This window comes from Propithecus coquereli, unplaced genomic scaffold (assembly GCF_000956105.1).
Source record: "Propithecus coquereli isolate 6110/MARCELLA unplaced genomic scaffold, Pcoq_1.0 Scaffold30, whole genome shotgun sequence".
NCBI classification, from domain to species: Eukaryota; Metazoa; Chordata; class Mammalia; order Primates; family Indriidae; genus Propithecus; species Propithecus coquereli.
The window spans coordinates 2,016,646-2,044,197 of record NW_012148619.1 but is presented as its reverse complement, the minus strand read 5'-3'; the positions used below and the strand labels follow the sequence as shown (position 1 = coordinate 2,044,197).

Sequence of the window (27,552 nt, the reverse complement as noted above, 5' to 3'; positions counted from 1 at the left end):
GAAGCCAGCGGTGGTGAAAGTCGAGAAGCCACTGTACTGATGTGGCAGAACCACCAAAAGTCTCATTAGCTACTCTGGAAGTGGCGGGGAAGATGAGGCTACAATTAGAATAGGCTTAAAGTCTATTTAAGAAGCAGTTAGAGCCCCAGGTCCCCTTCCCTACTCTATGTAGCTGAGTCCTGTTCTTTCCCAATCTCAGCAAAAGTCTGGGAGTTTATATTCTGGAGAGGGCAAAATAGAAAGTCTCTGGTTAAAGGGCAGCATGATGTACACAGTTGACATTAGAAATTCCATACTGAAATAGTGAAACCATGCCTAAGGAATACTGAGACTCCTTAGACGTCGCCCCCCAACTTGGCTCCCAGAATTCTGGCAGCTAGGCATATATCCTTCAGGCAGAAGCTCGGTCTTCCTGGGGAATCTTAGAAGCCTGAGAGAAAACCCTGAAGATACTAACGTGGTAGTTCCCCCAGGACGTGACCCAACCAAGAAATCTACAGTGAATATCTCATCTCAACCCCCACCAGACACACAGCACTCTCGGTCCGCTTCGTGTGGCTCACTCTCACACATGAGCCACAGCCAAGTAGCACCAGACATTTGAAGAAGGTGTCAGTATTAAAGACAGGGACTAAGGCGCACAGGAAAGAACAACTTGACAGAAAAAAAACTTCACAGAGAAGAAATTTTTTTAAAAAATGACCATTAATAGCTTCAGCAAGATAAGAGGAGATAATGTGTCTACGAAGCAAAAACACAATGCTAGCATGAAGAGGAACATACAGAGAACACCTGACAAAGGAGCTTTTAAACATTTAAATGTGCAATGACAAATTTAAAAAATAAACTTCACAGAAGGCTTGGAAGGTAAAACTGAAGAAATACCCCAGAAAATAGAACAAAAAGAAAGAAATGGAAACAGAGGGGACCGTATTAGAAAGATTGAGACCCAGTACAGGAAATTTAACATGCACCTATTATAATTGGAGTGACAGAGAAAACAAAGAAAATGAATAGAGATAAATCATCTAAGAAATAAATCAAGAAAAATTTCCCCAATTTGAGAACATGAATATCTTGACTAAGGGCCAAGTGAGTGCTTAGTGCAATGGATGAAAACAGACTTAACACTAATGGACATTATCTTAAAAATTCATAATATTTAGGGCAAAGAGATGATCCTATAAGCTTCTAGAAAGGAAAAATAGGTATCATATAGGGGATCAAACATTTGTACCCCTGTAATATGCTGAAATAAAATAAATAAATAAATAAAAATAAAAACAAAAACCAAGCAAAACAAAACAAAACAAAAGAATCAGAATAGAATCAGACTTCTCAACAGCTGCATTAGAAGATAGAAGACTATGAAACAGTGCCTTCAAAATTCTGAGAGAGTTGTTTCCAAGCTAGAATTCTAACTTAGCCGAACCACAAATTAAGTACAAGGGTAGAATAAAGACATTTTAGGTGTGCATAGTCTCCAAAACTATTCACTCATTCTCAGGCAACTCCCAATGGATGTACTCCATCAAAACAAGGGAGTTACCAAGAAAGGGGAAGGCACAAGTCTCAGAAAACAAAGTAAAGGGCATTCCTAAGATGATGATAAAGGGAGATTCTGAGATGACAGCTTACAGCAGATCTAGAAAACAATCAGTCCCAATTGGAGTACTGACTATTAATTGAATCAATGTTTTCCCTTTATTGACCTCTAATTAAAAAGACAATTACTTTTTGGTTATATCAAGTAACTACTGATGCATTAAAAAAACACTTCAAAATTAGTAGCATCAAACAGCAAACATGTAGTTATTTATTTCTCATGAGTCCACCAGTTGACTGGGTGCTTCTGCTGTTCTGGGCAGGGCTGAGTTGACTCATGCCTGTGTGTGTGGTCAACAGACAGGTCTGCTAGAAGCTGTCTGATCTAGGATGGCTTCATCTGGGATGATTTGAGCCTCTTTCCATGTGTCTCTCACATGCCCACGCCTGGCTGGTCCAGGCCTGGGAGGGTTCCAAGTGACAGCAGATGCTCACAAGTCTTCTCAAGACGAAGGCCCAGAACTAGCACTCTATCATTCCACCATGTTCTATTGGCCAAAGCAAATCACAAGAGCAGCCCAGATTTAAAGGAAGGGAAATAGATTCTACCTTCTAATGGGAGAAGCTGCAAAGTCACATTACAAAGACTCTGACTATAAAGAGGCCAGTTATCAGGATCATTAGTACAATCAATCTGTGATAGATATATTGAAAGATTCAAGGGCACCTCTCATGTTTATGCTTAAAAAAGCACTCACCATTTGAGCCAGGTTGGCACAAGTTAGAAAACCACAAACAATTTCATAAATACCATGGTTCTTGGAAAAGGAAGGAGAAGAGTCATGTGTAAATACGTGTTTGGGAGATTGCCTGGCACAGGCATGTGCTTTGGACAAAAACAAACTTGGGTTTTAATACTGATTCTACTACTTGCTTAGCTGTGCAACCCTCTTAGATTCTCACACATCTTTAACACTGCAAGTCTTGGTTTTCTCATCTGTAAGAGAGGGATAGTAAAACCTTCACAGGGTGCCTATGAGGATTAAATGAGGTAATAATTACATGACAGTGCATGGTGTATATGAGGTCCTCAAAAATATTAATTCCTACCTGCCATCTTCCACATAGGCACAGTAGGTACTTAACTTCTTCCTTCACGATCGTCTCCAATTTTCTGAACCCTAACCAGCTTTTTAAATGTGTGTTGCTTTTAACTTAGGGTGGTTGGAACCAGATTATTTCAGAATCCATAACTCCTCTTGAAGGAAGCCTTTGACTTTAATAGAAAGTCTTTTGCTTTCAAAGCAAGGCTAACGAGCAAGGAGTCCAGGAAGCAAATAGCTGGCATCCTTTGATGAAATCTTGGCCATCCAAGTTGTGGCTGCAGATTAACCGAAGTTGGGCATCTGCCCATGCCTTTGATCATGATCTCCAGGAAGTTGTCTCGCCCCACCCCTACCTGGGCTGGCCTCATTCCCCTCTTTGTGGTTCTACCCCTTTACCTTGTCCACATGTTGTTGATGTAGTTCTCACTCTGGAATTTCATTATTCTGCCTATGAGCACGTCTCTTCCACTATACGGAGAGCCTCTTGAGAGCAAGATCTGGCTTTGTACCTCCAATACACATCAGAAAACCCAGCTCAACAATAGCCTCAAAAGTTACCATTACTGAGCACTGGTTTTACATATCTTTGTGAGGAAGAAGTCCTTATCTCATTTTTAACAGGTGAGTCACCTGAGGATGCAGAGAAATTCAGGAGGGTCGCCAAACCACACAAAGTAGAAACAGGAACGGAATTCAGCTCTGTGCAAAGTCTCTGACCTAACATGCCTGTTTGCCTATTGTCAGAAGCTTGGTAAATCGAATTTGTTGAAGTTAAGGGATCATCTCCAAATGCTGCAAACCAGGTCAGCACTCCAGAGCTTTCTATGCCTGGTGGGGCCAAGGAGGCTTCCAGAAACCACTGGAAAGATTTGGAGATGAGTAAGCAAAGACACACTCATTATTTAGGCCATATTGGCAATGGAGTTAATTTAGGAAACCATAAACAACTTCATAGACGCTTTGTTTATTGGGAGGGGAGGAATCAGGTCATGTGTAAATATGACTGTTGCCATGATGCCTCAGGCGAAGGGTCAGGGGGGCAGGAAGTCTGGCTGAGTACCCTAGCCTCAAGCCCCATTCCTTGCCTGTGTTGACATCTAGTCTTCAACACCAGTAGTTTGCCTGTCATGCCTCCCTTTAACCGCCTCCTCCATCCCGCCCCCTTAGGCTTCCAGACTGCTTATCTCATCATGTACTGACTACCGTTTTCCAAAAATCTTGTCTAAACCACTTCCTCCTCCTTCACTCCCTAAAGAGGAATGGCAAGAACCTCAGGAGAGGCAGTTATAATTTTATTAATAAACAGGTGGTCTTTAAAATAAGACTCTCAGTTCAAATCCAACCCCTGCCGTTACTTATGTATGAACCTACCTGAGTTGTTGCACAGCTCTCTGCCTCAGTTTCCTCATCTGTAAAATGGGAATAATAATTTCTGCTGGGAAGAATGCTGGGGGATTAAATGAGATAATTTATGTAAAATGATGGAATATAGTAGATGTGTGCAGATTTCCTTCCCTCATTCCTGCCATCTTCAATACTTTTTGTGTGGATATGTAGTAGGGACCTAGATAGAATATGAACCATGATTTGTGGGAAGTCAGAGGTGTTCCAAGAATTTCTGAGCCTCTCCCAAACCATTCTAAGAATTGGAGTCCTAAAAGCCTACCCCCTCCCACTCTAAGATTTCCAAATAGCCATCAAAAAGGAAAAGAGATTCCTCCTCCTATTTTCTAGGCAAAGATGGAATATGCAGGTTTATTATTGCCAACATCTTACCACACAAAGGCCCTACCAGAGCCAAGTTTGGTGTGGCTCCTTGATGGGGAGAGAGAAGAAATGGGGTTGAAATTCCAGCTCTAAAGATCCTGAAGATCCTAGACCTTGGGAACTCGTCCACACAGAAGTGGAGAGACAGGTTTTCAGTAATAAAGGCTTACGGGCAATTCACATTTCAGGTTGGGTTACTAGAGTTCAACAAGAGCTTTACTTTTTATTTTCAACTCCTCCAGGATTCTTTAAATCTCATTAAGAAATGAAGGGAGAAATATCAGGAAAAGCTGCCAGAAGGGTAAAAATTGTTAGAGGAATGCTAAGAAGAGCAAGATTTCAACAATTGTTCTGAATAAAATAAAGTGAGTAGCTATTTAGTAGGACTGTCTATGTATATACAGCAGATATATAAGTCCTGTTAGGTATAAAGTAATCCCCAAAGAGTCTCAGTTTCTGTCCTCTGATTCTTGGTGGGGTTTGCTGGCTGCATTTCCAGAGCAGGTTGGATTGGCCACGCTTGGCCTCTCTTCTCTTCCACCCTCTGAACCCACTGTCACTGGGTCTGGGAGCACAGCAGCTCCAAAGTACCAAGCCTGGCCGGGGCTGCAGAGTCCTTGGCAATGCCGGGCTCTCTGTTAGGGTGGCACTGCACTGGGACCTCTCTCAACAGGCAAGGAACCCCTAACTCCTTATTTTAGATCACTCTCTCCTGGGACAAAATTTCGACCTTTGTGTAGAAGCTAACTGAGAAAAGTCCTCTGTGTTCATCTGGCAAGCCAAGGATGTGAAGAATGGGAATTTCCCCATCTAGGTTCACAGCTCTTCCAGAAACTGTTTTCTCTCATATTTTCAACCATCTTGTTGGCCTTCTTTGGCCTGTTGATCACGCGCCCCCTAGTGGAGGCTTCAAAACGTCCCCTTGGTCCACATGGAAATTGAGTCCCGCTGCCTGACTTCAATCCTTGAGTCCTCAAGATAAAACCAGGAAGAAGAGGGTGATGGTGAGTATCCTCAAACTCAAGGCTTAGTGTGACGTGGGAGTGGGACTGGGTTGTCTGGGTGGGACAAAAGGTCAGGGTACAACTGATGGTTCATGTTATTCTTTATAATCAACGTCTTGTGTATTGAAAAGGATGTGTAGATCATGAAGAGGAGACATTATAGTTGCAATTTCATCATCATTTTCTGAATACCTACTGCGTGATGTGCTACAGGTCCTCATCTGAGCATCACAGACAATTTCAGCCAAGTACCTGCTATGAAAAAGGATTGTATAGGAGAGTATCGCTCTATAATGGCTGACATCAGGCATTTCCTGTCTACCAGGCACTCACTTAAACAGGTTGTATGTATTTTTTTAATTTTAATTTTATTTTTTTATTTTTGAGACAGAGTCTTGCTCTGTTGCCCAGGCTAGAGGGCCAGAGCGCCATGGCATCAGCCTAGCTCACAGAAACCTCAAACTCCTGGGCTCAAGTGATCCTCTTGCCTCAGCCTCCTGAGTAGCTGGGACTACAGGTGCACACCACCTCACCTGGCTAATTTTTTCTATTTTTGGTAGAGATGGGGTCTGACTCTTACTCAGGCTGGTCTCGAACTCCTGAGCTCAAGCGATCCTCCCACCTTGGCCTCCCAGAGTGCTAGGATTACAGGCGTGAGCCACAAAGCTCAGCCCATGTTGTATGTATTAACTCAAGTTATTTAACCTCTCCGTGGTTAAATGTTATTAAATAATAGAATATAGTTTAAAAAGATATCAAAATTAAACAAGTTAATATCTTAAGGGTCTTCGAACAGTGCCTGGCACAGAGCACACTATGTGAGTGTGTGCTAAAATGAGAGAATGGAATGAGACTCAGCACAATCTTGTGAGATAAAGTAACAGGTTATCTTGTATCTACAGATGGGGAAACCAAGTCACAGGGAGCATAGTCACTCTGCCAGTAACTGCTGGATGCCAACATGAGCAGCCCAAAACCAGAACACACTCTTTTAATTCCTATGCCACACTGCTTCTGCCTGAACATACCAATCCTTTTAACAGGCATAATTTTCATTGCAGTTTTTCTAAAGATGGCTGGTGTCCACATTGATGAGCTACTAAACAAGTTTCAGAATTATCAGAGACTTTAAAACAGTTTATGTCTATTAGTTAATTCTAAGAGTAGCACAGATTACTTGTCCACTTGATGTTTGAGGAAAAGAGCAATACTGTTCCAATCCTTGGCTCTTGGTTTTCATTTGCAATGATTCTTTTGGCTAAATGGATTTGCTAAAAGAATCTAGGACTACTTAAAGAAGAGATTGGTTTATTTGCTGTCTTTTATTGTTCCTTGAAAAGAATTTAACACTAAAAATACAAAAGCAATGACCTATTTTCCATTTCTACAGAAAGGTAAATAGACAAGCAAATATCTGTTTTCGGGAAAATTTTTTATTCCCAGAAATTTTATGCTAGAAATGTTTTCTCTTCTAAGAAGCATCCTCTAATCTTGTTAACAAATTACACAAATGGATCACGTTTTAAATTGTATCGGCAGGACTGGCTGAACTGAGATTCCCCTCTGCCTCCAGGGGTTAGGGAAGCATGATTCAGGCAAGATATTCTTTATTGTTAAATAACAGTAAATTGTCTAATAAATTACCTCAGAGGTAAGGTGGGTGCAAATGTTCTTTTAGCATAAAATAAATCCAGGGTATCAATTCTGCTAGGAAGAGTGTCAAAATGAGTGGGAGAAAATGGCATTTGTCATACAGGTTAGAACAGGGGGTTTCTGAAGGAAATTAATCCTGTAGGTGGTGAGATGCATTTGATTTTAGGTAACCCAGGGGAAACCCAGCATAGCCCACGGTGGCCATTTCTCACCTTGTTCCCTCTCCCACCCCTCCAGTTCCAGAGACAAGCTCTCGCCTCGGGGGAATCCAGAGGACACGGAGCCCGAGCTCACCCTTCTCCCTGTGGAGCAGCAGCAACATGAAAGAGGGGGAGCAATTGGTGTCCAGCATGGAAGGCTGGGGGAGCGGAGGGGAGACAGAGAGCTGAAGTGGGCAGAGTGTGGATCACATAGCCCCTCGACTTACAATGGGGCTGCATCCCTGTAACGCATCATAAGTCGAAAATGTACTTCATATCCCAATAAACCCATTGTAAAGTTGACAAATCATAAGTCAAACCTTCATTAGTTGGGGACCATCTGTCTTCTATGGGAAGGGGTTATGGGTATGAGGAGAAAGGGAGGGTTGTGGGGACACCGGAGATAGATGGGTTAAAGGAAGAAAGATGAGGTCCAGGAATTAAAGGGAGGAGAAGAAGGTGTTCTCCACATTGCCCACTCCAGGAGGAAGCATCTCTCTCTCTCTTTCTCTCTCTCTCTCTCTCTCTCTCTCACACACACACACACGCACACACACGCCAGCTTGTGACTTAGGAGTAAGGAAACCCAGTGTCCCTCCCCCCATCCCACCCTTACTGCCATTATGTGCGGCTTTCAAACAATCAGTAGCTGAGTATATAATCTTCGTAATAAGTTTCATGCTCCCTATAACGTCCTCTACACCTACAGGAGTACCTGGCACATAGATACTCAGTCATGTGTGTTGAATAAATGCACAAATGAATGATAGCAAGAGACATCATATGTAGTAAAAAATTTAAACAAAGAGGAACCTAATTCACTGGTTGTAGTTTGCATTTTGGCAAAATTAGTCTCCCTCACAACCTCCAAATATCCAAGAAAAAACATAAGTGGGGTATCCTTTCCTCCTAATTTTACTTACTGGACATCATGCTTGAGAGCATCCTACTTAATGCATTTAGGCTTCTGTTTCTTAAATGGAGTTAATAAAGGTACCTACGCCATTGAGTTGTGAGGATTCAATTAATCGATATATATGAGATACACATAGACCAGTGCCTGGCATCTAGGACATGCTCAATGCGTGTTGAACGCATCCTCTCTGTGCTCCACTAGGCACTTTCCTACAGCAAGAACCGAGCTGGAGAAAAAGACTTCTGTCTCTCAGGGGATAGCCACAGATCCATCCCATGGAGGTAGAAATAAAGGTGTATCATTAGTTTTTGATTATTTTTTTTAATCAAACAATCCATTGTTTTAGCTTCCAATAACATAGCTGTTTTTTTAAATCTCATTTTTAATTTGAAATTGGTATAGAAAAAATAATTTTCTGTGATTCTGAAACTCTCTAGCCTTAAGCTTAGGAAAACAACTATTACGTTATACCTGCTGAAACTGACTTTATCTATTCTGCTTTTTTCTCCGTCCTGCCTTTGGAAGCCTTCTTTAGTAACTGAGTTCCGATTTCTTCAGGACAGTTAAATATCATTTTCATAAGGCACTATTTGTCACTGGCACTTTAAGAAGTGTTTTATTTTGTTTCCAAATGACGTTACACCAGAGAAGAAACAACTAAGCTGAAACACCAGAGCAGGAGATAAATTTGCCCAATGTATTAGTCAGTTGTTTGCAGTATAAGCAACTGCAAACTCCTGGTGGCCTAAAATAACAAAGATTTATTGCTCATTCATACTACACGTTCATTACAGGTCCCAGACAGCCTCCGTCATCACAGTCACTCGCAGACCCTGACTAATGGCACGGTTCCCATGTGAAACATTTCTATTATCTGCTAAAGGGAAAGAGAGGTTTTAGAAGTGTAAATACTAGAGCTGGAAGAGGCAATTGTTTCTCAATCCCAAACAATACAACATAAAATAGAGAGATGCTTTATGCAGTAAAAGCCAACTCAGCCTCAAAGGCAAAATCAATTCAAGTGCATGGTCACTAAACTATTGTTAAAACTTTTGCATGAACTAAATGTTGCACCCAGCATATTCTCTCATTTAAAAAGTGGCTAAGGGAAAAATAAATCTGAGGATATATCTCTCTGCCTTAAGCCTAATTGGTTAAAGCTACCCATAATTAAGAGAAAGGGACATGTTTTTAAAAGGGCTGTTGGTATTTGAGTCTGACTGGAGTCAATAGATAAAAACCAGCAGAGATATTAGGAGTTGTGATGCCAAAGAAACCATGGACCTCAACTAGAAAACTCTGTAACTGTTCAAGACTTAAAATGAGCTCTGAACCCTAACTTTCTGTGAACAGAGGATATTGTTGAAGGAGAGATTATTCCCTAGTACTCTCTTCAGATGCAGCAAAGGAGTCTAAAGAAAAAGCAAGGACTTCCTAGAAAGTGAAATTAAGGGCCATAGCGGGAAATGGATGGGGGAAGCCCTCCCAGGGGGCCAGATCAGGATCTAATCAAGAAATTTTCCTTATGCATAATGTCGGGGCCCTCAAATATGTGCCCAACAGGATTTCTGAAATGCTATGGTTCAGTGACTTGTGAATCTGCCAGTGGTCCCCTTTCCAGACAGGAGTATTTATGGTAACTGAACTGTCCATGTTTTGCCATTGGAGTGTGTGTGCATGGGGGAGTGGCAGGGTGGGGAGAGGAGGAGCTACAGAAAACCTGTGTTTTCTGTTCACAGATTTATGGGGCAACAGGAACCACATCTGAACTGTATGTAGAGACTTCTGCACATCACATAGAGATCTTGGACTTTGAGCTTGATGCCATGACTGGATGAGACTTTTATGTGGTCTCCCTTTGGGAGAAGTGAGTGCATTTTGCATATGGGGAACAGAGTGCATGAAATATGAGGTGACCAGAGAAGCAGGCTGTTGTAATATATGTGTGCTGTTTACCAAATGTTTCTGGAGCTCTCCCTCTAACCTCCATCTCCCTCATCCCCCCTTAACCCCCTCAATTCCCCTTCTGAGAGCATGGTGGGATTGCATTTCATTCTCCCTTGAAGCTGGGTGGGATTATGTGGCTAGTTTTGGCCAATGTGTTGTAAGTTGAGGTGCTCATACAAGGACTTTCCTAGAGCTCTTTTCTGCCTCTGGCATGACAATATAAGCCTGTTTAAGATAGTGGCTGGTTTGTCAGGTAGGGTCCCTGAGTAACTACAATTAGCAGAATCTTCTGCAGACCTGCAGTAGAACTATGATAAGAGGCAATAATAAACTTAGATTGTTGAGGCCTCTGACATTTGGGTATTGTTGGTCACTGCAGCACAACTCAACCCATCTCAACTGATACCTTTAAGGGTAGCAAATACAAGACAAACGTCAGTCATTTCCCATTCCTTCTTCCTTTGCAATCAATTTTGAGTCTTTCTTAGTGAGCCCAGATAGTGCCTGAGAATATTCCTCATTCTGGGTTGATCAGACTTGACACTCAAGATGACACTCATTGACCTGTTGACTTAGCAAACGCTTTAGAGAAGAGAATAATCTGTTCTAACTAGCTAGGCCAACTATTACAGGTGCATATAGGGGCTCCAGGAATCCTTTGAGATCTCCTCTTTACCAAACATGGGTTTCATGATTCCAGGAGACAGCCAAGTAGGTGATGTGGGACCCTATGGGGTGACAAACACAACCAATCCTCTTTGAGTGCCCTAAAGTCTCATGCATGATTGGACTTCAAGAAGAGGCAGCAAGGAGGGTTGCACTCAGCACAGAGGTTCAAACACCACCAGAAACTGATAACATTTGAGTGCAGATGTCTTCATTATAGAATGTCTTTCGTTCCTTTGGGTAGATGCCTAGTAGTGCTATTGCTGGATCAAATGATATTTCTATTTTTAGCTTTTTGAGGTATCTCCAAATTATTTTCCACAGGGGTTGTACTAATTTGTAATCCCACCAGCAGTGTAAGAGTGTTCCTATCTCTCCACATCCTCGTCAGTATTTGCTGTTTGGGGACTTTTTGATAAAGGCCATTCTCACTGGGGTTAGGTGATATCTCATTGTAGTTTTGATTTGCATTTCCCTGATTATCAGAGATGTTGAGCATTTTTTTATATGTTTGATGGCCATTATTCCATCTTCTTTTGAAAAGTTTCTGTGCATGTCCTTTGCCCATTTATTGATGGGGTTGTTTGATTTTTTCTTGTTGATTTTTTTTAGTTCTATATAGATTCTTGTTATCAGCCCTTTGTCACATGTGTAGAAAGAAAATATTTTCTCCCATTCTGCAGGCTGTCTATTCACTCTAATGATAGTTTCCTTGGCTGTGCAGAAGTACAGCACAATTCACTATTGCAAGGATGTGGAAACAACCCAAATGCCCATCAATCCATGAGTGGATTAATAAAATATGGTACATGTATACAATGGAATACTACTCAATTACAAAAAACAATGTGATCTAGCACCTCTTATATTATCCTGGATAGAGCTTGAGACCATCCTCCAAAATGAGGTATCACAAGAATGGAAGAATAAGCAACACATGTACTCGCCATCAAATTGGCACTAACTGATCAACACTAAGGTGCTCATATGGTAGTAATATTCATTGGGGGTTAGAGATGCTTTATGCAGTAAAAGCCAATGGGGGAATGGCACGCCTCTAATCCTGGCTTGGGTGAGGCAAAGTCATAACATGTAACCAAAATATTTGTACCCCCATAATATCCTGAAATAAAAATTAAAAAAAATAAAATAAAAAGGAAGAAAAATAAAAGAAATTGATAACATAGCAATATACTCTGCTGGGTTCTTTGGGAAAACAGAGTCAAGTGGGAAGTGTTGAAACTAGAAAGACTTCCAGGCCAGCTTCTTCTTAGGTGTGTATGTTTCCTTCTACGAATCTCAATTTCCTTATCTGGAAAACAGGGAGGGTGGTAGCACCTACCTCACCAAATTTTTACAAGGATTGAATGGCCCAACATGCACAAGAGCCTGCCACGTAGTAGGCATGTGGGGAATGGAAGATTTGGGAGATGCCGTCTGTGCTCTGCCCAGATCTCCTTCCCAGGTTGGTGCACTCATCCCCCAACTGCCGGTTGACAGCTAACAACTCACAGCTGAGTCCTTCTTCAGCAAATGGCTCTCTGCAGATGGGAGCCACTCCCCTATACCCAGAGGTTCCGCCCACTCCTGTAAGTAGCCCGCAGCCAATGACTGCCTGATACGGGTGCTCGAAGATACACTTCCTTTCCTCGAGAGGGGAAACTCAAAATGAGACCTTCCCTGAGACTATCTTCTTGCCCTTCCTTTCCCTGTCCTGCTTCCCTCATGCCTTTACAGGCTTCCTGAAAAGTAGGCTCTCAAAACATCATGTGAACTTGAATCCTGCCTCGGGCTCTGCCTCTAGGGATACCCACCTAATACAGTTAATAATTGCATTATTATTAACATAATTATTAGTCATCAATTTACTACTAGTAATAATTAGCAGACTCTTAAGATAGTGGCAGTGCTCTGAAGCCACTGCAAACCACAGAGGGCACCATTTTGAGATGGTTCTAGTGTAGCTGAGGAGCAGCTCCCCCAGCCAAAGATCTCCTAAGAGGTTCTACCAAGTTCTGCTCTTAGAAGGGTTGGGGGAGAAAATGAACGTCATTTGTGAAAGAAGACAGGGCAACAGAGAACGTGATGGTGGGAAGGGAAACTTCTGGGAATAGACACAGCCAAGGGAGTTCTGGAGGGTCCTGCCGGGTCGGGCACATTCCACAGAAATGGCCTTTCTCATGACATGCAAGGCTGTCAGCCGGGGACTCCCTGAGGGACTTCTCCAGGGAAGAAAAGACTTGTTTCATCTCTGATGTCCTGTTTCCTCTTGGAAGGGCCAACTCAGGCTCCCAACCCAGTGAAAGGCCACTTTGGCCAGGCTGAGACTCACTTCCTTTCCCTGAAGAAATCCAGTGCCTTCCTCACTGCCAAGCGTCAGAGCCTCTGCAAGGAACAGAAGGCATCTGGAACATCAGATAGCACAAACTGATCATGTCCAAGAAGCTCCTCTGGAGTAAAAGAGGAGTTATCCCAGGCTGGGTCAGGAGAGGTCATGGTCAGTCAACAAAGCTCAGATTTTTGGGAGGGCGACTGAGCTGTGGGTTACATGCTGGTGAGTCTATGTGATATGGTTGGGGAAAAGGCCAAGCTGGGAGAGAGAAAATGGGCCTTCTTCTAGTCACAAAGCAGTTGTGATTGATGATGCTAAGGATGATAACAGTGATGATGATAATGATGATAGTGCTGGTGGTGATGATGACAGCTATCACTGATTGAACACTTACTATGCACCAAGTACTATGCTAACCACTTTATGGATGTGCTGCCATCAAATCCTCTAGCTCATGATCTGTCCCATTCCACAGGTGAGGAGAATGAGGCTAAGTTAACAATCCAAAGGCCCATGGCTAGGAAAGGGATGGAACCAAGATTCAACCTGGATTCATTTAAATTGAGGTATCACTTTCTCATCTGCAAAAAGACACGGGCTAAACTTCAGATAATCTCCCTCTGAGGTCCTTTGTAGCCTTACAGTCTGGATTGGTTTCTGTCCTCCTCACCAAGATGAAAGAAAAGTTTGAGATTAGGTGGAAAAGTAAGGCTGTGTTCCAAGCGAAAGTTTCACTCAGATGAAGGGGAAATTCTGTGGCTCCTCCCACTCTGAGCAGTATGTTACCCAGGCCTGGGAAACATCTGAACAGTGACAGAAGCCGTTGGAGAATTCCAGGAGAGCCAGGTCATGCAACAAAAGGAGTGTAACGCAGATGACTGCAATTCTATATTTGCCTTTTTTCCCTTAACTGGAGGCCACTAGATTTTTCCAGACAATATTTGGAAGGCTAAAATCTGATTCCCTGAAATAACAGACAAAAAAAGATTTTGAGGTTTTACAGATTCATTCATCTGGTAAAAAGAAAGCGGAAGCAGTGAAATAATGTTTATTTATCTGCTTTATGGACTTCTTCAAGGTTCAAAGTCACCGTTCTTAAATGTTCGAGAGTAAAAACAGTATTTACATTGGATGGCTTTATTCTTTTTATATTCTCTTAGGACAAGCTGCATGGACCCGATCAGCCCTCTTAAATGTGAGCCTGATTCTGTGGCTCAGTTTTTCTTATAGCAACATGGAAATTAAAGATGGCCTCTCACTGTTTCGGTGGAAAGATGAATTAATTGAACTTTGAAAACTACCAGGAAGAAAGTTTTGAGCTAAAAACGTTTGCATTTTTGCCAGGGACTCCACAGCCTTCTGTGCTTGCAGGACCCGCGTCAAATGTGTGCACATCTCCACCCACACCTTCCTGCCTGGGCTGAGAGGTGACAAATGGGAAGAATGCCTCATGAAAGCTCCCCTGGAGATGGCCGAACCCTCTGTCACCTGTGGCTCTTTGATGTAAGGAGCCCTGGCTTCCTGTTTGTGTCACTGTGCTGGGAAGGAGATGCCCACAGGTTCAGTGCCTTAGGTGGCAGGCCTCTCAGGTCGCCTTCTTCAGATGCATTGCCCTTTGTGGTTCTTCGATCCTCCATCTTGGGGCAGGGGGTTGTAATGGACTTAACGTTTGTGCCTCCCTCATTCATATGTTGAAATCCTAACCCCCAAGGTGATAGTATTAAAGGTGGGACTTTGGGAAGTGATCAGGTGATGAGAGTGGAGCCCTCATGAATGGGATTAATGCCTTTATAAAAGAGACCCCAGGAGGCTCCCTTATCCACTTCTGCCATGGGTCCAAGGAGAAGTGGGCAGTCTGCAACCCAGAGAGGGCCCTTACCAGAGCCCAACCATTCTGCCACCCTGATCTCAGGCTTTCAGCCTCCAGAACTGTGAGAAACAAATTCCTGTAGTTGATAAAGCACCCAGTCTGTGGCATTTTGTTACAGCAGCTGGAACTGATTAAGACAGGGGTGTAGCCAAAAGGGCTTCTGGCAATTCTTGGGGTAGGTGGAGGGACTTTTTGTGACTTCCTGTAACTTCGTCTGTCAAATGACAGTTCACATTAAGGAACATCCTACTGATGCCAGGTGGAGATGGCTGGGCCTCACACATTATTGCTCAAAGAAGAGATCAAAAACTAAGTGGGCTCTGTTTAGCTCCTACCAGACCTGTGCTCAAAGGCCTTATCACGTGAGCCTGAGGAGAGAAGGCCTCAGTTTCTAACCTTAAACTCCCCTCCTAAAAAGTGATCTGTGTTTGTTTGCCTCAGCATCCCCATTGGAAAGATGGACTCCATCAAACAGCCAGCAGTGCATGTATGGATTACTAGTAAATTACTAGCAGTGACTGGATTACTAGGGTGTTACTAGCAGTGCATGTGTTACTAGGGGTGCCCGAGTGGTCCACAAGTGGGCCCACCGAGGGGGCTGTAGATGAATGAGTGGAAGGGTTGAATAGGAACTTTTCAGTCATGCACACATACTTTGAAAAAACTGTATCTAGGAGTACATATACCCAAGCCTCCTAAGTCATACACAGGAGACATAGACATATCAGGCCTGTTTGACATTTAAAAAAAAACACCTGGAAATGAGGCACCTGTCCATTGGTAGGAAAACACATAGACAAAATGTGACATATTTTACACACTATCATGTTACTATATAGCAACGAAGATGAACAAACCACAACTACTTTAAACAGCATGAACAGACGGAGAAACACCACGTTGAGTAGAACAACAGTTGTTCAAAAAGACCCCATGCAGTATGGCACCCTTCGTATAAAGCTCAAATAAGCAAAGCTGGTGTAGGCACACATATATGTGGGATAAAGCTGTTTTTTAAAAAAGCAGGAGAATGACAAACACAAAAATTCAAACAGGAGCTTCCTCTGGGGAGTCAAGCAGAAGGATGAGGTCAGGGAGGAACGTGGGGTCGGGGGAAGAAACACTCTTGGTGATGTTCTAGTTCTTGCACTGGGGAGTGGTTTGTGGGTGTGAATATCATGACTGAGATAGAGGTTACATATATTTTTTTGTAAGGATGAGATATTATGTTATGATAATAAGATTAAAAATTTAAAATATATCTGTAGTCATGATGACTTACCTGGGGTGAGAGAATTCAAATTTCAGAGTTCAAAAGGAAATTATCTAATCTAGACCCTGAATTTTATAGATGCCAAGATGACTTCCAAACTGCAAAGGGACTTGGGCACATTTGTATGACTGGATAGTGACTGAGTGGAGATCAGAGCTCTTGTGTCATAACTTTTGGTACACAATTGCTCATTCCACTCACTCAACACCCCCAAGTTCTTTTTTCTTCTTCCTTTTCTTTTTCTTTTTTGCACTGGTAAGTAAAAGCAACACTTAACAGGCCCTCACAATGAATGGATTAAAAACCTCCGATGCAGAAAGGGGATCATACTCCCGAGCAAGCAAAGTCAAGTTTCTCTCTAGCTGTGTTACCCTTGGAAGGAGTGGCTGGTTTTGATCAAATTGTATCTATATGAAAGCATTAAGTACTTTACCTTAACTCTGATTCGTGGCTCTTTGCTACCTTAAAATATTAATAAAATGGCAGCTTGTAAATTTACTGATGAGCATATTTTCTTGTAATTAAGATTTTAATAATATTTTGAATGAGGATGGGATGTAGACTTGGCTCCGTGGGAAGGAAAAAAAAATGTCTTTTCAAATGACGTGTCCATTTTCAACGAGTTAAATAAATTGCTGACACTGGGGGAAAGAACTGTGATGTATCACAGCTATGTATTTTACTTACTTAAAATCAAATATTTGTCTCCTTTCCCCTCAAAAAAGAATGAAAGAGAACAATGCACTCAATCTAGGCCATCTACCAGTAATGCCTTGGAGTGTAAAAAGAGAATCTGACATTCTCTCGCAGGGTCTCCATTCCTGTACCTATACCTTTCTCTACGTAAGACTCTTAATGTGCTGAGTGTGATCCTACTGGTAAAGACTATGCATTTTATTTCTACATCACTTAATGCTTTGCACTTACTTCCACAGTCATGATTTTTCCAACACTGCAGGAAAAACTTGCTGTGTTGGACTTATTGAGAAACTATGTATTTGTATACTATCCTTTATGAATGATTTAAGGGATTTTCATGGCCTAGTAGTCATTACAGCTATTCACCAACTGTTTCCAGTTTTCTTCCTGTGGACCTGGTAAGGTTGCACTTCCTTGCCCCCTTGAAGTTAGGTGGAGCTATGTGACTTGCTTTGGCCATTGAAGTATGAACAGAAGTGGGGTGATGTAACATTCAGGATGAAGCTTTAAGAGTCAGTGTAAGATTTGCCCTGTTCTTCTTTTCCTGCATTGGCAACTGCAGAAACATGGAGATGGAGCCTCCCTCTGAACTCCCTGAGTGAGGACAGCATGGAGCATAGTCCCCCAGCCAACTGGTGATGGACATGTCACATGAGTAAGAAATCAATTTCAGTTGTTTTAAGCCCCTGAGATTTGGGGGCTAGTCCATACTGCCTGATTCATTGATTATATACCATTTTTGTCCAACTCACTAACTTTAGATCATAAGATGCAACTCTACTATATATCTAGGCTTCCTAGAACATATTCATTTGGATACTGTAGACTTCGATCCAGAAATTTCTCCAAAAGGCACATTGGAGACCCTCACTATGTAACCAAGGATGAGTCTAAAATGGGAATTGAAGAAGAGGCAACAACCAGGAGAAATTGGAATCCACATTTATTGATGGAAGATATATACATAAAAGTTAAAACACTTAGTGAAATATTGGATTCACAGGTTATTTCCAGTATATAAAGAATATCCAGTTATTTTACACATGAAATGTTACAGTAATCAGTCCACATTGTAAGAAAGCTAAAGGAGAAAACAAAAGACCTCAACTACCCAAAATGTGCTTTGCCAACAAGGCGTTTTCTAGTACCATATATAAGAAACAATCAAAAAATTTAGTCGAAGCTTTTATCTTTCTGTATTCATTAGTCTTTAAACACTATGTGCTATAGATGCTCTGTGCTACATGACTTCAGACCAAGGGGGATTGTGAACAGTAGGAAAACAATTATTCTTTCATTCTGGACATACAAGAATCTTCAAAGAGAATCCTGCATGCAGGCTGGTTTTCTTTCAGTAAATTTTCCATCCTGAATTTGACAGGCGTTGAAGAAGCCACATTTTCAAGGAAAAATCTGCTGGTCCACTGTATCCCCTCACTCCACTCATATGAAGAAGCCACTGGAAATTAATGTGCTTCATGCCCTCAGGTAATGTGTTAGGCTTCACTCCTCTTAGGAAAAGAGATGGGCACTCAGTGTTCCCTAAAGCACATGGCTATTTCTTCTCTGTCCTTGGGGAGGAGAAAGGGGTTACAGGAACTATAGACCTCACAGTATTGTATTTAGTGATAACTACACAGAATATGTGTTTTAGGAGGCAGGTGTATATTTGCGTTAGTTAATCTCATCTTCTTTCATTCAAAACATGCACACAGAGCATATTAGGTAGAGGAGGTTATGCTCCCTCATATATGTGGGATCTGTGCTTCATCAGTTGCCCCTCTACAACCCCCAAAGCTGCACACTGGCTATTCCTGTGCTTCTAGTGTTCTACCTTCCTACAGACAACTGTGTAGTTTACAGCCCAAACTGTGCTTTTGTGGGATTTCACCTGCATGGCAGTCAGTCAGCAAATGTTTTTCCCATACCCTGACTCAAGAAGCCAAGGGGGACAAGGCTCTTCAAATCCTGTAAGTCATGAGCATCATGATGATTATTTGGCAACCAGAGAGGCTGACCCTTCCCTAAGAACACGATGCTAACATGCACAAGGGCAGACTAACCTTTCGTCTCTTTGAGCCCAATCCACCAAGTGAAGGAGGACTGTAGATAAATGTCCTCATTCTAAACCTACCTAAGCCTAGATAATCAAAAGTTCCACAGTTGCATTTACCGCGTATTATACAGACGTGGGGTGACCTTTCACTAAGAACCAGGACACACACCCAGCCCATCCCTGCTCTGAATTGTATATTTACAAAGGTGCTGGACACACACAGACTTTCAAACAATCATCAGTACAAAGGATTCATAGATAAGTTCTTCACTCATATATGCACCCCCCAAACCACATTTACAAAGAGGAAAAATGATTCACAGCTAGATATCTAAGAAGGGAAAAGAAGGGTTTGCAAAACACCAATCAATATGTCTACTGCATTTAGATGAATAGCCAAAAATAACATATAAATTAAATTTCAATACATCTATACACCATTTCACTGAAATTACACCTAGATATCTACATTATAGCTACACAAAGTGCATAGGCACTGTTCTTCATGCGTGAACCAAGTGTCAGTGTGTACACACAAGAGCTTCATGCTTTGACAGCTAGCTGTACTTGAAAACAGATACAATCATTGCCAGCTGAGGGCACATCTAATTTGTTTGCTTAATGAAGAGCAGGTTCAAATACATACCAGTACATTTTCTATGTAACTGACTACTTTTTAAAACATGGTAAAAATACTAGCCCTACCACCATATCAGAAAGTGTGTTTGGCGGAAGGAAGACACCTTGTCTTTGCAGTGGTTATTCTTTTAGCTTTGGGGGAAGTTACATAGTTTGTTATTCACCTGAGGACAGAATCTACCTGGGCTGCTTCTAAATAATTTCAATGTGATTCTAAGCCCCCACTTCCAGCCCCCAGTGACACAGTATTGCTTCACAGCTGGTACTGAAAAGAACTTTTTTTAAAACTTTCTTAAAAAAATATGTGCTCAATTCATGTAACAATGTGACATTTACTACCAATTTGCTTGGCAAGAATTAACTGCAACAAATCTGTCCTGATTTCCTCGGTAGCACTCATCCTCAGTCTCTGCTACTCAAAGTTTTCCTGAGCCAATTTTCACATAAACATTTAAAAAGGCATGAAACATTCTAATATAGAAATGATCCCACTATTATTACCTTGTCTTTGATAATCTTAGAGAAAAGCAGAATTAGAATGCTCAGCTGGAAAAACAAGGGCTGGTACCAAAAATAAGAAATCAGCACCATTCCTTGAGTTAAAAAGATTAATCATTTAGATATATATCCTAACCAGCTAAGGAATTTAAACAATTCCTTGTTCTTAATGGTCATTTTGTTCATTGTGTCACTAAGGACTGGGTTCTTAAATTTTTCAAATGTGATTATATAGTCAGGAAACAACTGATAGCTCTAAATTGCTGTAGAAACTTCTTGTGCTCTAATTAGTTATAATTCTACATGTGTGGTTATATAGAAAATACTGTAAGAAAATATCTGTCTGTAAAATTACAGATACTAAATGGATTAATTCAGTCTACACTGAGTTCTTTATGATTTCTGAAGAATAGATACAAACCTATAACATTATTAAAGGCTAAATTAATATTAAACATATAATATCTAGGATTATAAATACATTTTCTCATGCTCTTTATAAATAATAGCAAAGAACGTTGGGGATTTATTTAAAAAAGAATGTAAGATTGGGCTGGAGGAATTTGTGGATTTGGGGTGCAATACTGATCAGAGGGCAATATATTATCCCTGGTAACAGAGATTCTTACCAGGAAGCCAAAATATATCTGCTGGCAACAAGATCAAATTAGATTCACAGTTTGCCAGCTCTCTCCTCAAGCTGTAGAAAACAAATAGAAAAACAATATAGAAAAATCCTCAAAAAAGTAGTTTTTTATATACAAATCTCTATAGTGACCAGATAATCTGATCTGTGTTGTGCAACATGGAGATGCAATGCTGAGGTTTTCCAGGAGAAGGAAGGGAGTTAAGGTGATTTGTAGAAGAATCTAGATGTCAAAGGATGTTTCTAGTAAGGAAAGTAATTCTCATGGAGTATTAAACCACCAGAGAGCCAAATTTCTGATCATATATCTCAGAGAATTTGGTCCATGGGGGAGAAACCTCAGAGATGTGCTGGACCAACTTCCTTGGCTAGTGTGTGCATCTGTCCCCTACCAAAGGCAATAGGCTGTTTCCAGGCAGGCAAAATGGTTGCCATGAGAACAAACAGAGCCCCAAGAGGAGTGAGGCTCTGACTGCATCATCCCCATCTCCACAGGGGATGACAACAAGGGTAACAGTTGGTTGTCAGGTTCCGACACTCCCCAGGGATTGGGGGTGTCTCCAGAGGAACTGAGGACCTGTTGCTACTCATTCTCTAGATCAAGTGCTGACTCTGCAAAGCAGCAAGCTCTCTTCCAGCAGTAGATTTTATTCTCAGCACAAAAGGGCCCTGCATAACGACCAGAAGGACTCTGTAAAACATCAAAATGGACACTTGGCCTGGAGGTTGGAAGGTGAAGCAAGGCTGGACATGGAAAAAAAGTAATCTATAATTATTCAGGATATCACTTAGAATGAATGAAACAGGAGCTCACTTTTCTACAGGTTCTTATATGGGTCAATTAAAAAATCATGTTTATCTTGTGGCCCTTGCATCAGGTCTTTTGCGCCAATGGAAAAAACCAACAAACATACAAAACCCAATCCTTTTAATTCCAGTTTACATCTCGCTCCCTGAAACCTAAAGAGCTGAAGTCTTCTCTGGCAATAAAGGTGCTCATAACACAATAAATACCAATTCTACTCTGTATTTAGCAAAGTTTGGACAAAGAGCAAAAATGCAAGCAATGGCCCATTACGGCAGTGCCAGAAAGGGCAAGTGATGACTGGTGAAATGCACCTTGTGGACCACGCATTGTATCCCATCCACCCTGGAAACTCCTCAGGCATTGAAGAGGGTGATGATTGTCATGAAACTCCATTCTTGTAAGCTTTACTACTGCAATGGGATGCCCATGATAAAAACAGATCAAGAGGAAAATTTGAAAATAAATTCAATCAAATATTCCTGCATATCCCTTCAGAGAAAGAACTCAGTCCAGCTTACTTGTGAATGGACGTGCATGTCTGCATACAGGCAGAGGGAAGGTATTTACAGACAGTTGCTGTGATTGTGTAAGTCTTGCACCAAATTTCATAAGAGTATTCAAGTTTCTTTGCCAAAGGCTCCCAAATTCCCATACTGAGTTGGCAATTAGGACTGTTTGGAGAAAATAGTGTGTTTTGAGTATTCAGAGTGGGCTCTGTTGCTACAGCAGGGATGATACAAGAGCTTGAGTGAGGCTACAGATTCATCGGGTCCCCTCATGGTAACTCTGGCAGCATTTTTCCCTGAGCTGAATTGCTACTTCTGCTAGGACAGTGAGTTTAGGTAAAGGGAACTTTTATAAAAGGCTGTTTGTTGGTGTCCCAAAATACCAAACTGTGGAAGTATGTGGCCACCTTCCAAGCTTGTTGTAAAACATCAAATGAATAGAGGCTTGAATTTAATTTCCCCCAAAGGAGATGAGAAAAATCTAAATTGATTATTCATTATTGAGGACTCCTCCAACTTAAAATACAAGTAAGTAACATTTTATAGTAGTGAGCCTCTTAATAAAGAAGAAAGTAAAACAGAGATCATAATACTTTGTTGTTTCTTATCATTTCTGTCATTGCCTGAATTAGCTGTGTTATGCTGTGAGATTGGATACTATTCAATTAAGACTCCCTGTTATCTATTCTAAAACCAACTCTTGCACTAGCTTGTGTGATGGCTTACTAAGTTGTCTCTTAGTAAAGCAGCAACAATATGTAGAATAAGAGGAAGGGAGGAGGAAGAGTAGAAAATTGGGTTTTCCTTTAGAGAAAATCAAAAGCAAATATTCGATGAGCAGCTTTGAACTCACTCCGCCCAAAGAGAATAGTCTGCCTCTAGTGCCACCTGCCTGGCTTGGCACTCAGTGACTCTTCTTCTAGGTGTAGCCCAAAATTATGACAGACACTGAGACCATTAGTCTTCTCTGACAACTATATTTACAAAACTCTCACTTCAGAATTCTTTCAGACTCTTTGCTTTAACTTAATCCTCTTATGCTCCCAGACTCTAGTATTCTCATTCAAAGAGCAAGTATAATAAAAACTGGAAATCCCATTTGATCCTTTTTCTTGGCTTGGTAGGAGTTCAGTTGGAGAGCAAACGAAGCAAACCAGCAGCTCAGACAGACAACTGGACGGCCCCCGGAGTCGGACAGCAGCTCGGTGGGAAAAACCACCTCCGCTAGGGTGTAACTGCTGTGCACTTTTAGTCATCACACTAGGCAAGAGCTGCTGAGACTTGTTTGTCAGGAGTCAGAACTATGGAGAATCATCTCTGTGCAAGTACATACCTACATGGATTTATTGCTGTATTCCATGGGAAAATATTGCACAGGTGGCAGAAGCCTTGATTCTGACAAAGGTGAAAAATTATAACATGGTTTTTGCTATTGAGAGCAAAGGAAAGTGTGGTGTTTGCAAAACCATGGCAGGATTGGTGCTTTTTTTTGGTGGGGGGGAACCCATTAAATGAATTTCCCAACCACTTCACTCCAAAAGGGCTTCTTGACTAGATACATTTGCAAATGACACATTTCTCCAAGCACAAGTGGAACTGACCTGAGACCGTCTCATCAACTGGCCATTCGGATTCCTGGCATCACCTACCAGGAATCTCCCCATGAACTGAATTTTCCCTAAGCCCTTCTCAGATTCCACGAGTCTAAATCCAGGAGCTAGGCATTTTGGCACCCTTTCTTTAAGCTTTCATGAATATCCAGGCTGACTAGTGGTTCGAGAGGAGAAATAAATATTTGTCTTTTATGGGGCAGGGTAACTTCCACAGGCAACAAGACCATAGGCTTCATTTCTACATCCAATAGGAAGTAAAAATTTGAATATGATAGCTACATGGTTCAGATCCCATCACCTAATGTCCTATGTTGAGGATTTGTGTGATCTAAATGGTTGCCTTGACTCTCTGATGCTCTTTGTATGGGAGGTACATCCTCAAAGTTCTAAGGTAAAGTATTACTTTGAGAGATAAACTACTCTTCTCACTGATGGGATTTGAATCATTGAATTTCAGTAAGTAATTAAATGATGATTCCACTTGGGTTTCCCAAAGGGCAAGAATGAGAAAGAGGAGGATTGAAGTCTACTTAGTTGGCTTTCTCCTGAAATAATTTTGATTCCTAAAAAAAGTGAACAAGCCAGTGACAAAATGGTGTTGCCAAAGCCCTGACATACAGACCTTACAGGATGCAATGTATGTATCTGGCTTGCTGTCTCTGTATATAAATATAATATTTATGCATCACCGAATATTAATGGACTATTATGAGCATTCATATCTGTGTTGGACCTATTAGGATAAATCTACACATATTATTGACAAGTTATACTTATCCTATTTAGATAATGGTTATTAGAGGTATACTTTGTATCCATTTGTTCTTTTTATGGCACATATGCTGGGCAGGAAAATCCCCAGTGGGTATGGCATGGGAAGAATAAACAAGGCCTAAAAAAACCAGAGGACGAAGACATGTGTCAATCCTACATAGATCCTGAATTTTCAGGCTAGTCCTGAGTTTGAGAAATTATTTATTTTCAATATGATGTATTGAATCTCCAGATAAATGCGATTTCCTATGTCTATTTTCACAAGGCTTACTGTATACAGTCTCAAACCAGAAAAACCTGCTTTGTTAAGCTGTATATCTTGTTTCCTCTAAACACATTGTCTGCTTACATATTTGTAGGCTAACAGGATAGCTAGGAAAAAGCTAAAGATAAAACATACCAGAAAGATTTTTAGGCAGAGTTTTGACAAAACAATCCTGTGACTACTCCTTTGAGAAACATGTCAGTGTACACAAATGCCAAGGTGGCCTTCCACAGCAAAAAAAAAAAAAAAACAAAAAACAAAAAAAAAACTTTGCCTCTATCCTTCTATTTACCATAAGAAAGCTCTTGGGAGCATCACTTAAAGATATTCCTAATCAGTTTCACAGCGAAATCCAGGAATTGTCCTCTTGGCCCACAACGCCTACTGTGAAGGATATATTTTCTACTACTACATTTGCGCATGTCCTGGGCCACCCTGTTAACTGCCCATCATATGAAAATAAAGAACAATGTCATTTCAAAAACAAAAACAAAAGCTGTTTAATACTGTTCAATAGTGATCCTTATCCAAAAATCACTTAGGAGACAAAAACAACTGTAATCTCCTGTCTCTTGTATGTCCGAAAGGTGTCTGATTTGGAAGAGAGAAGTCACAAGGAGTAGGCAATAAAGGGTATTTGAAGCCCATAAACACCCTCGCCTCAGAGATTTTGGGTTCTATAACCATGACTACCTCAGCATCCTTCTGCTGATCTCAGATGACACACCCTACTCCTACCTGTGGACTTAGGTCTACGTACTCCTTAGAGTCAAAGGTGCTTTAATTCTCAATGATTCAAGCCCCCAGCTCAGTCCCAAATCCAGCAACCTGAAGAAAATACTGTGCATTATTCAATAAAGAAGTGATAGTAGAGATATTAAAAAATTTAACTTGTATAACCAACCATTAAAGATTCTTTGGCTGCCTATCGCATGCAAGGCATTGTGCTACGCCAATTATATTATTTATTCCTTTAAACATTCACAGCCATAAACAAGATTCCACTTGTGAAGTTGTGTAGAGCCATCCTTTGTTCCCACACCTTGGTTCAAGGCTACCTAGACTCTGCCATAGGAATGTCACCTTTATAGGATTTTGCACAGATGTTTGTTTCCTGTTCCTTTCCACTGAGAAGACTGAGGAGGAAGACTGGCTCTGCTTCCACCTGCTGTGTCCTAGAACTGGTTTTACGTGCTTTGATATAACATAACAAAAAGCTTTCTACATATTAGATAAGGATCAGTTTTTCTTGTTTTATCAAGAGATGATATTAAAAGAGGCACAGCCAACACAAGTGTCCTCCATGTGCAAGGGTGGTAAAATGGTCAGACCTTCTAGGTTGATGAGAATATGATTGAAATAGTTTGCAGATTAAAAATGTCTTCTTTGTTAGAAATCCAGAAGAGAAGCTTATGGGTGACACAAGAAAGCAAAAACATAGACCAAATAATTTCACCATGCCAGGTGAATGCAAACCCAACATAAATGAATTTGAATATTTAAATCTAGTTAAACTTTATGTTGGCTGTGCTCTCTTGTCAATATATACAGTGGTTATATGTAAAATACATCCTATTCCATTATCAAATTTAGAGACAATTATGAAACATACTTTGAAATTTCAATGATTATTCACACAGACTAGTTAGGGTAGGGCAGAGACACAATGGGCTCCGTAATCAGCTGCCTTTAAGAGTACGGCTCCCACTAAAACTCTCTTTGAAACATTTAACCTAAAGAGTACACAGAAGATAAATTGTTAGAGTTCCCTAAGACAGGAATTTGCTTTTAATCAATGCATGTGCAAACTCTGTAAGACATTTAAGGGGAGTTACTTCTAGAGGCTTCTAACAGAATCTCTTGTGCATAACAAGGCGAGACATGGAGAACACTTTAAGGAAGAACACACTGTGTGTTTGCTCATGATCCCAGGTCTCTGGAGTGTACCACACTGCTTTAGTCGTGTCCCCTGGGAAAAGAGCATCCACATTTCTGTATCTCGAGAGAAAAGGGAAGCTGGCAGGAACGTGTCTCCAACTCAAACGGATCCCTCCAGCAGCATCCGTTCAAACAATAATACAAGTGAGAACATTAGATGATTATGAAGTGTTATTTGGCAAAGACACAGCACCGTGCCTGTCATCACTGACTCACAAGAGCTCCTCTAAGCCTCGGCTAACAGATTAGGTAAACATAGAAATATATGTATTTTTTTTCCTTTTTAAAGAAAGCTTGTTTATATCATCTTTTACCATAAGATACGCTGGGGAGCTTATTCAAGAATTTGCTGAGATTCATATTCTTATTTTTCACGTTTCCAAGGTTCTTCCTCAACACTGCAGTCGGCTGACTTTCCATTGGCTGCCAGAGTTACCTGAAAATAATTACCATCAACATCCAGCTTACAGGCCACGAACCAGAAAAAAGCCCCGTGGGTTATGTGGAGAAGCACCAGATCCAAGGTTATACTGCGTGGCTGGGATACTAGCTTTAAACGGAGTTCCTTCCAAATTGATTTTGGACTTGTCTTGATTTTCAACATTGATTTGTGAATTTCAAAAAAAAAAAATCCATATTTGCTTTAGGGGTATTGAGAGACTACAGATGCTTTGCAATTTGGGGAGTAATGTCTGTGTTTTTAGGATTGTGAGGTGTCTAACTACCCATAGACCCATCACACATTAACATAGTCCTTAAAATACAGTGCCCATGTGCTACTCCATACAACCACAGAGACAAAAACCCAGAACAAGGCAGCTAGTTCTACTC

General features: G+C 41.1%; 1 protein-coding gene across 3 annotated transcripts in view; it reads right to left on the bottom strand.

Moving 5' to 3' along the window:
- Window positions 1-17,905: 17,905 nt before the first annotated feature.
- Window positions 17,906-27,552, bottom strand: part of SLC1A2 (solute carrier family 1 (glial high affinity glutamate transporter), member 2) — a 92,676-nt gene continuing 83,029 nt past the window's right edge. For all 3 annotated transcript variants that reach the window (XM_012649609.1, XM_012649610.1, XM_012649611.1), the window contains one exon: window positions 17,906-27,157. In XM_012649609.1, coding sequence (XP_012505063.1) covers window positions 27,086-27,157 — 72 coding nt within the window. In that variant the 3' untranslated portion in view covers window positions 17,906-27,085. The remainder of the gene's footprint in view (window positions 27,158-27,552) is intronic.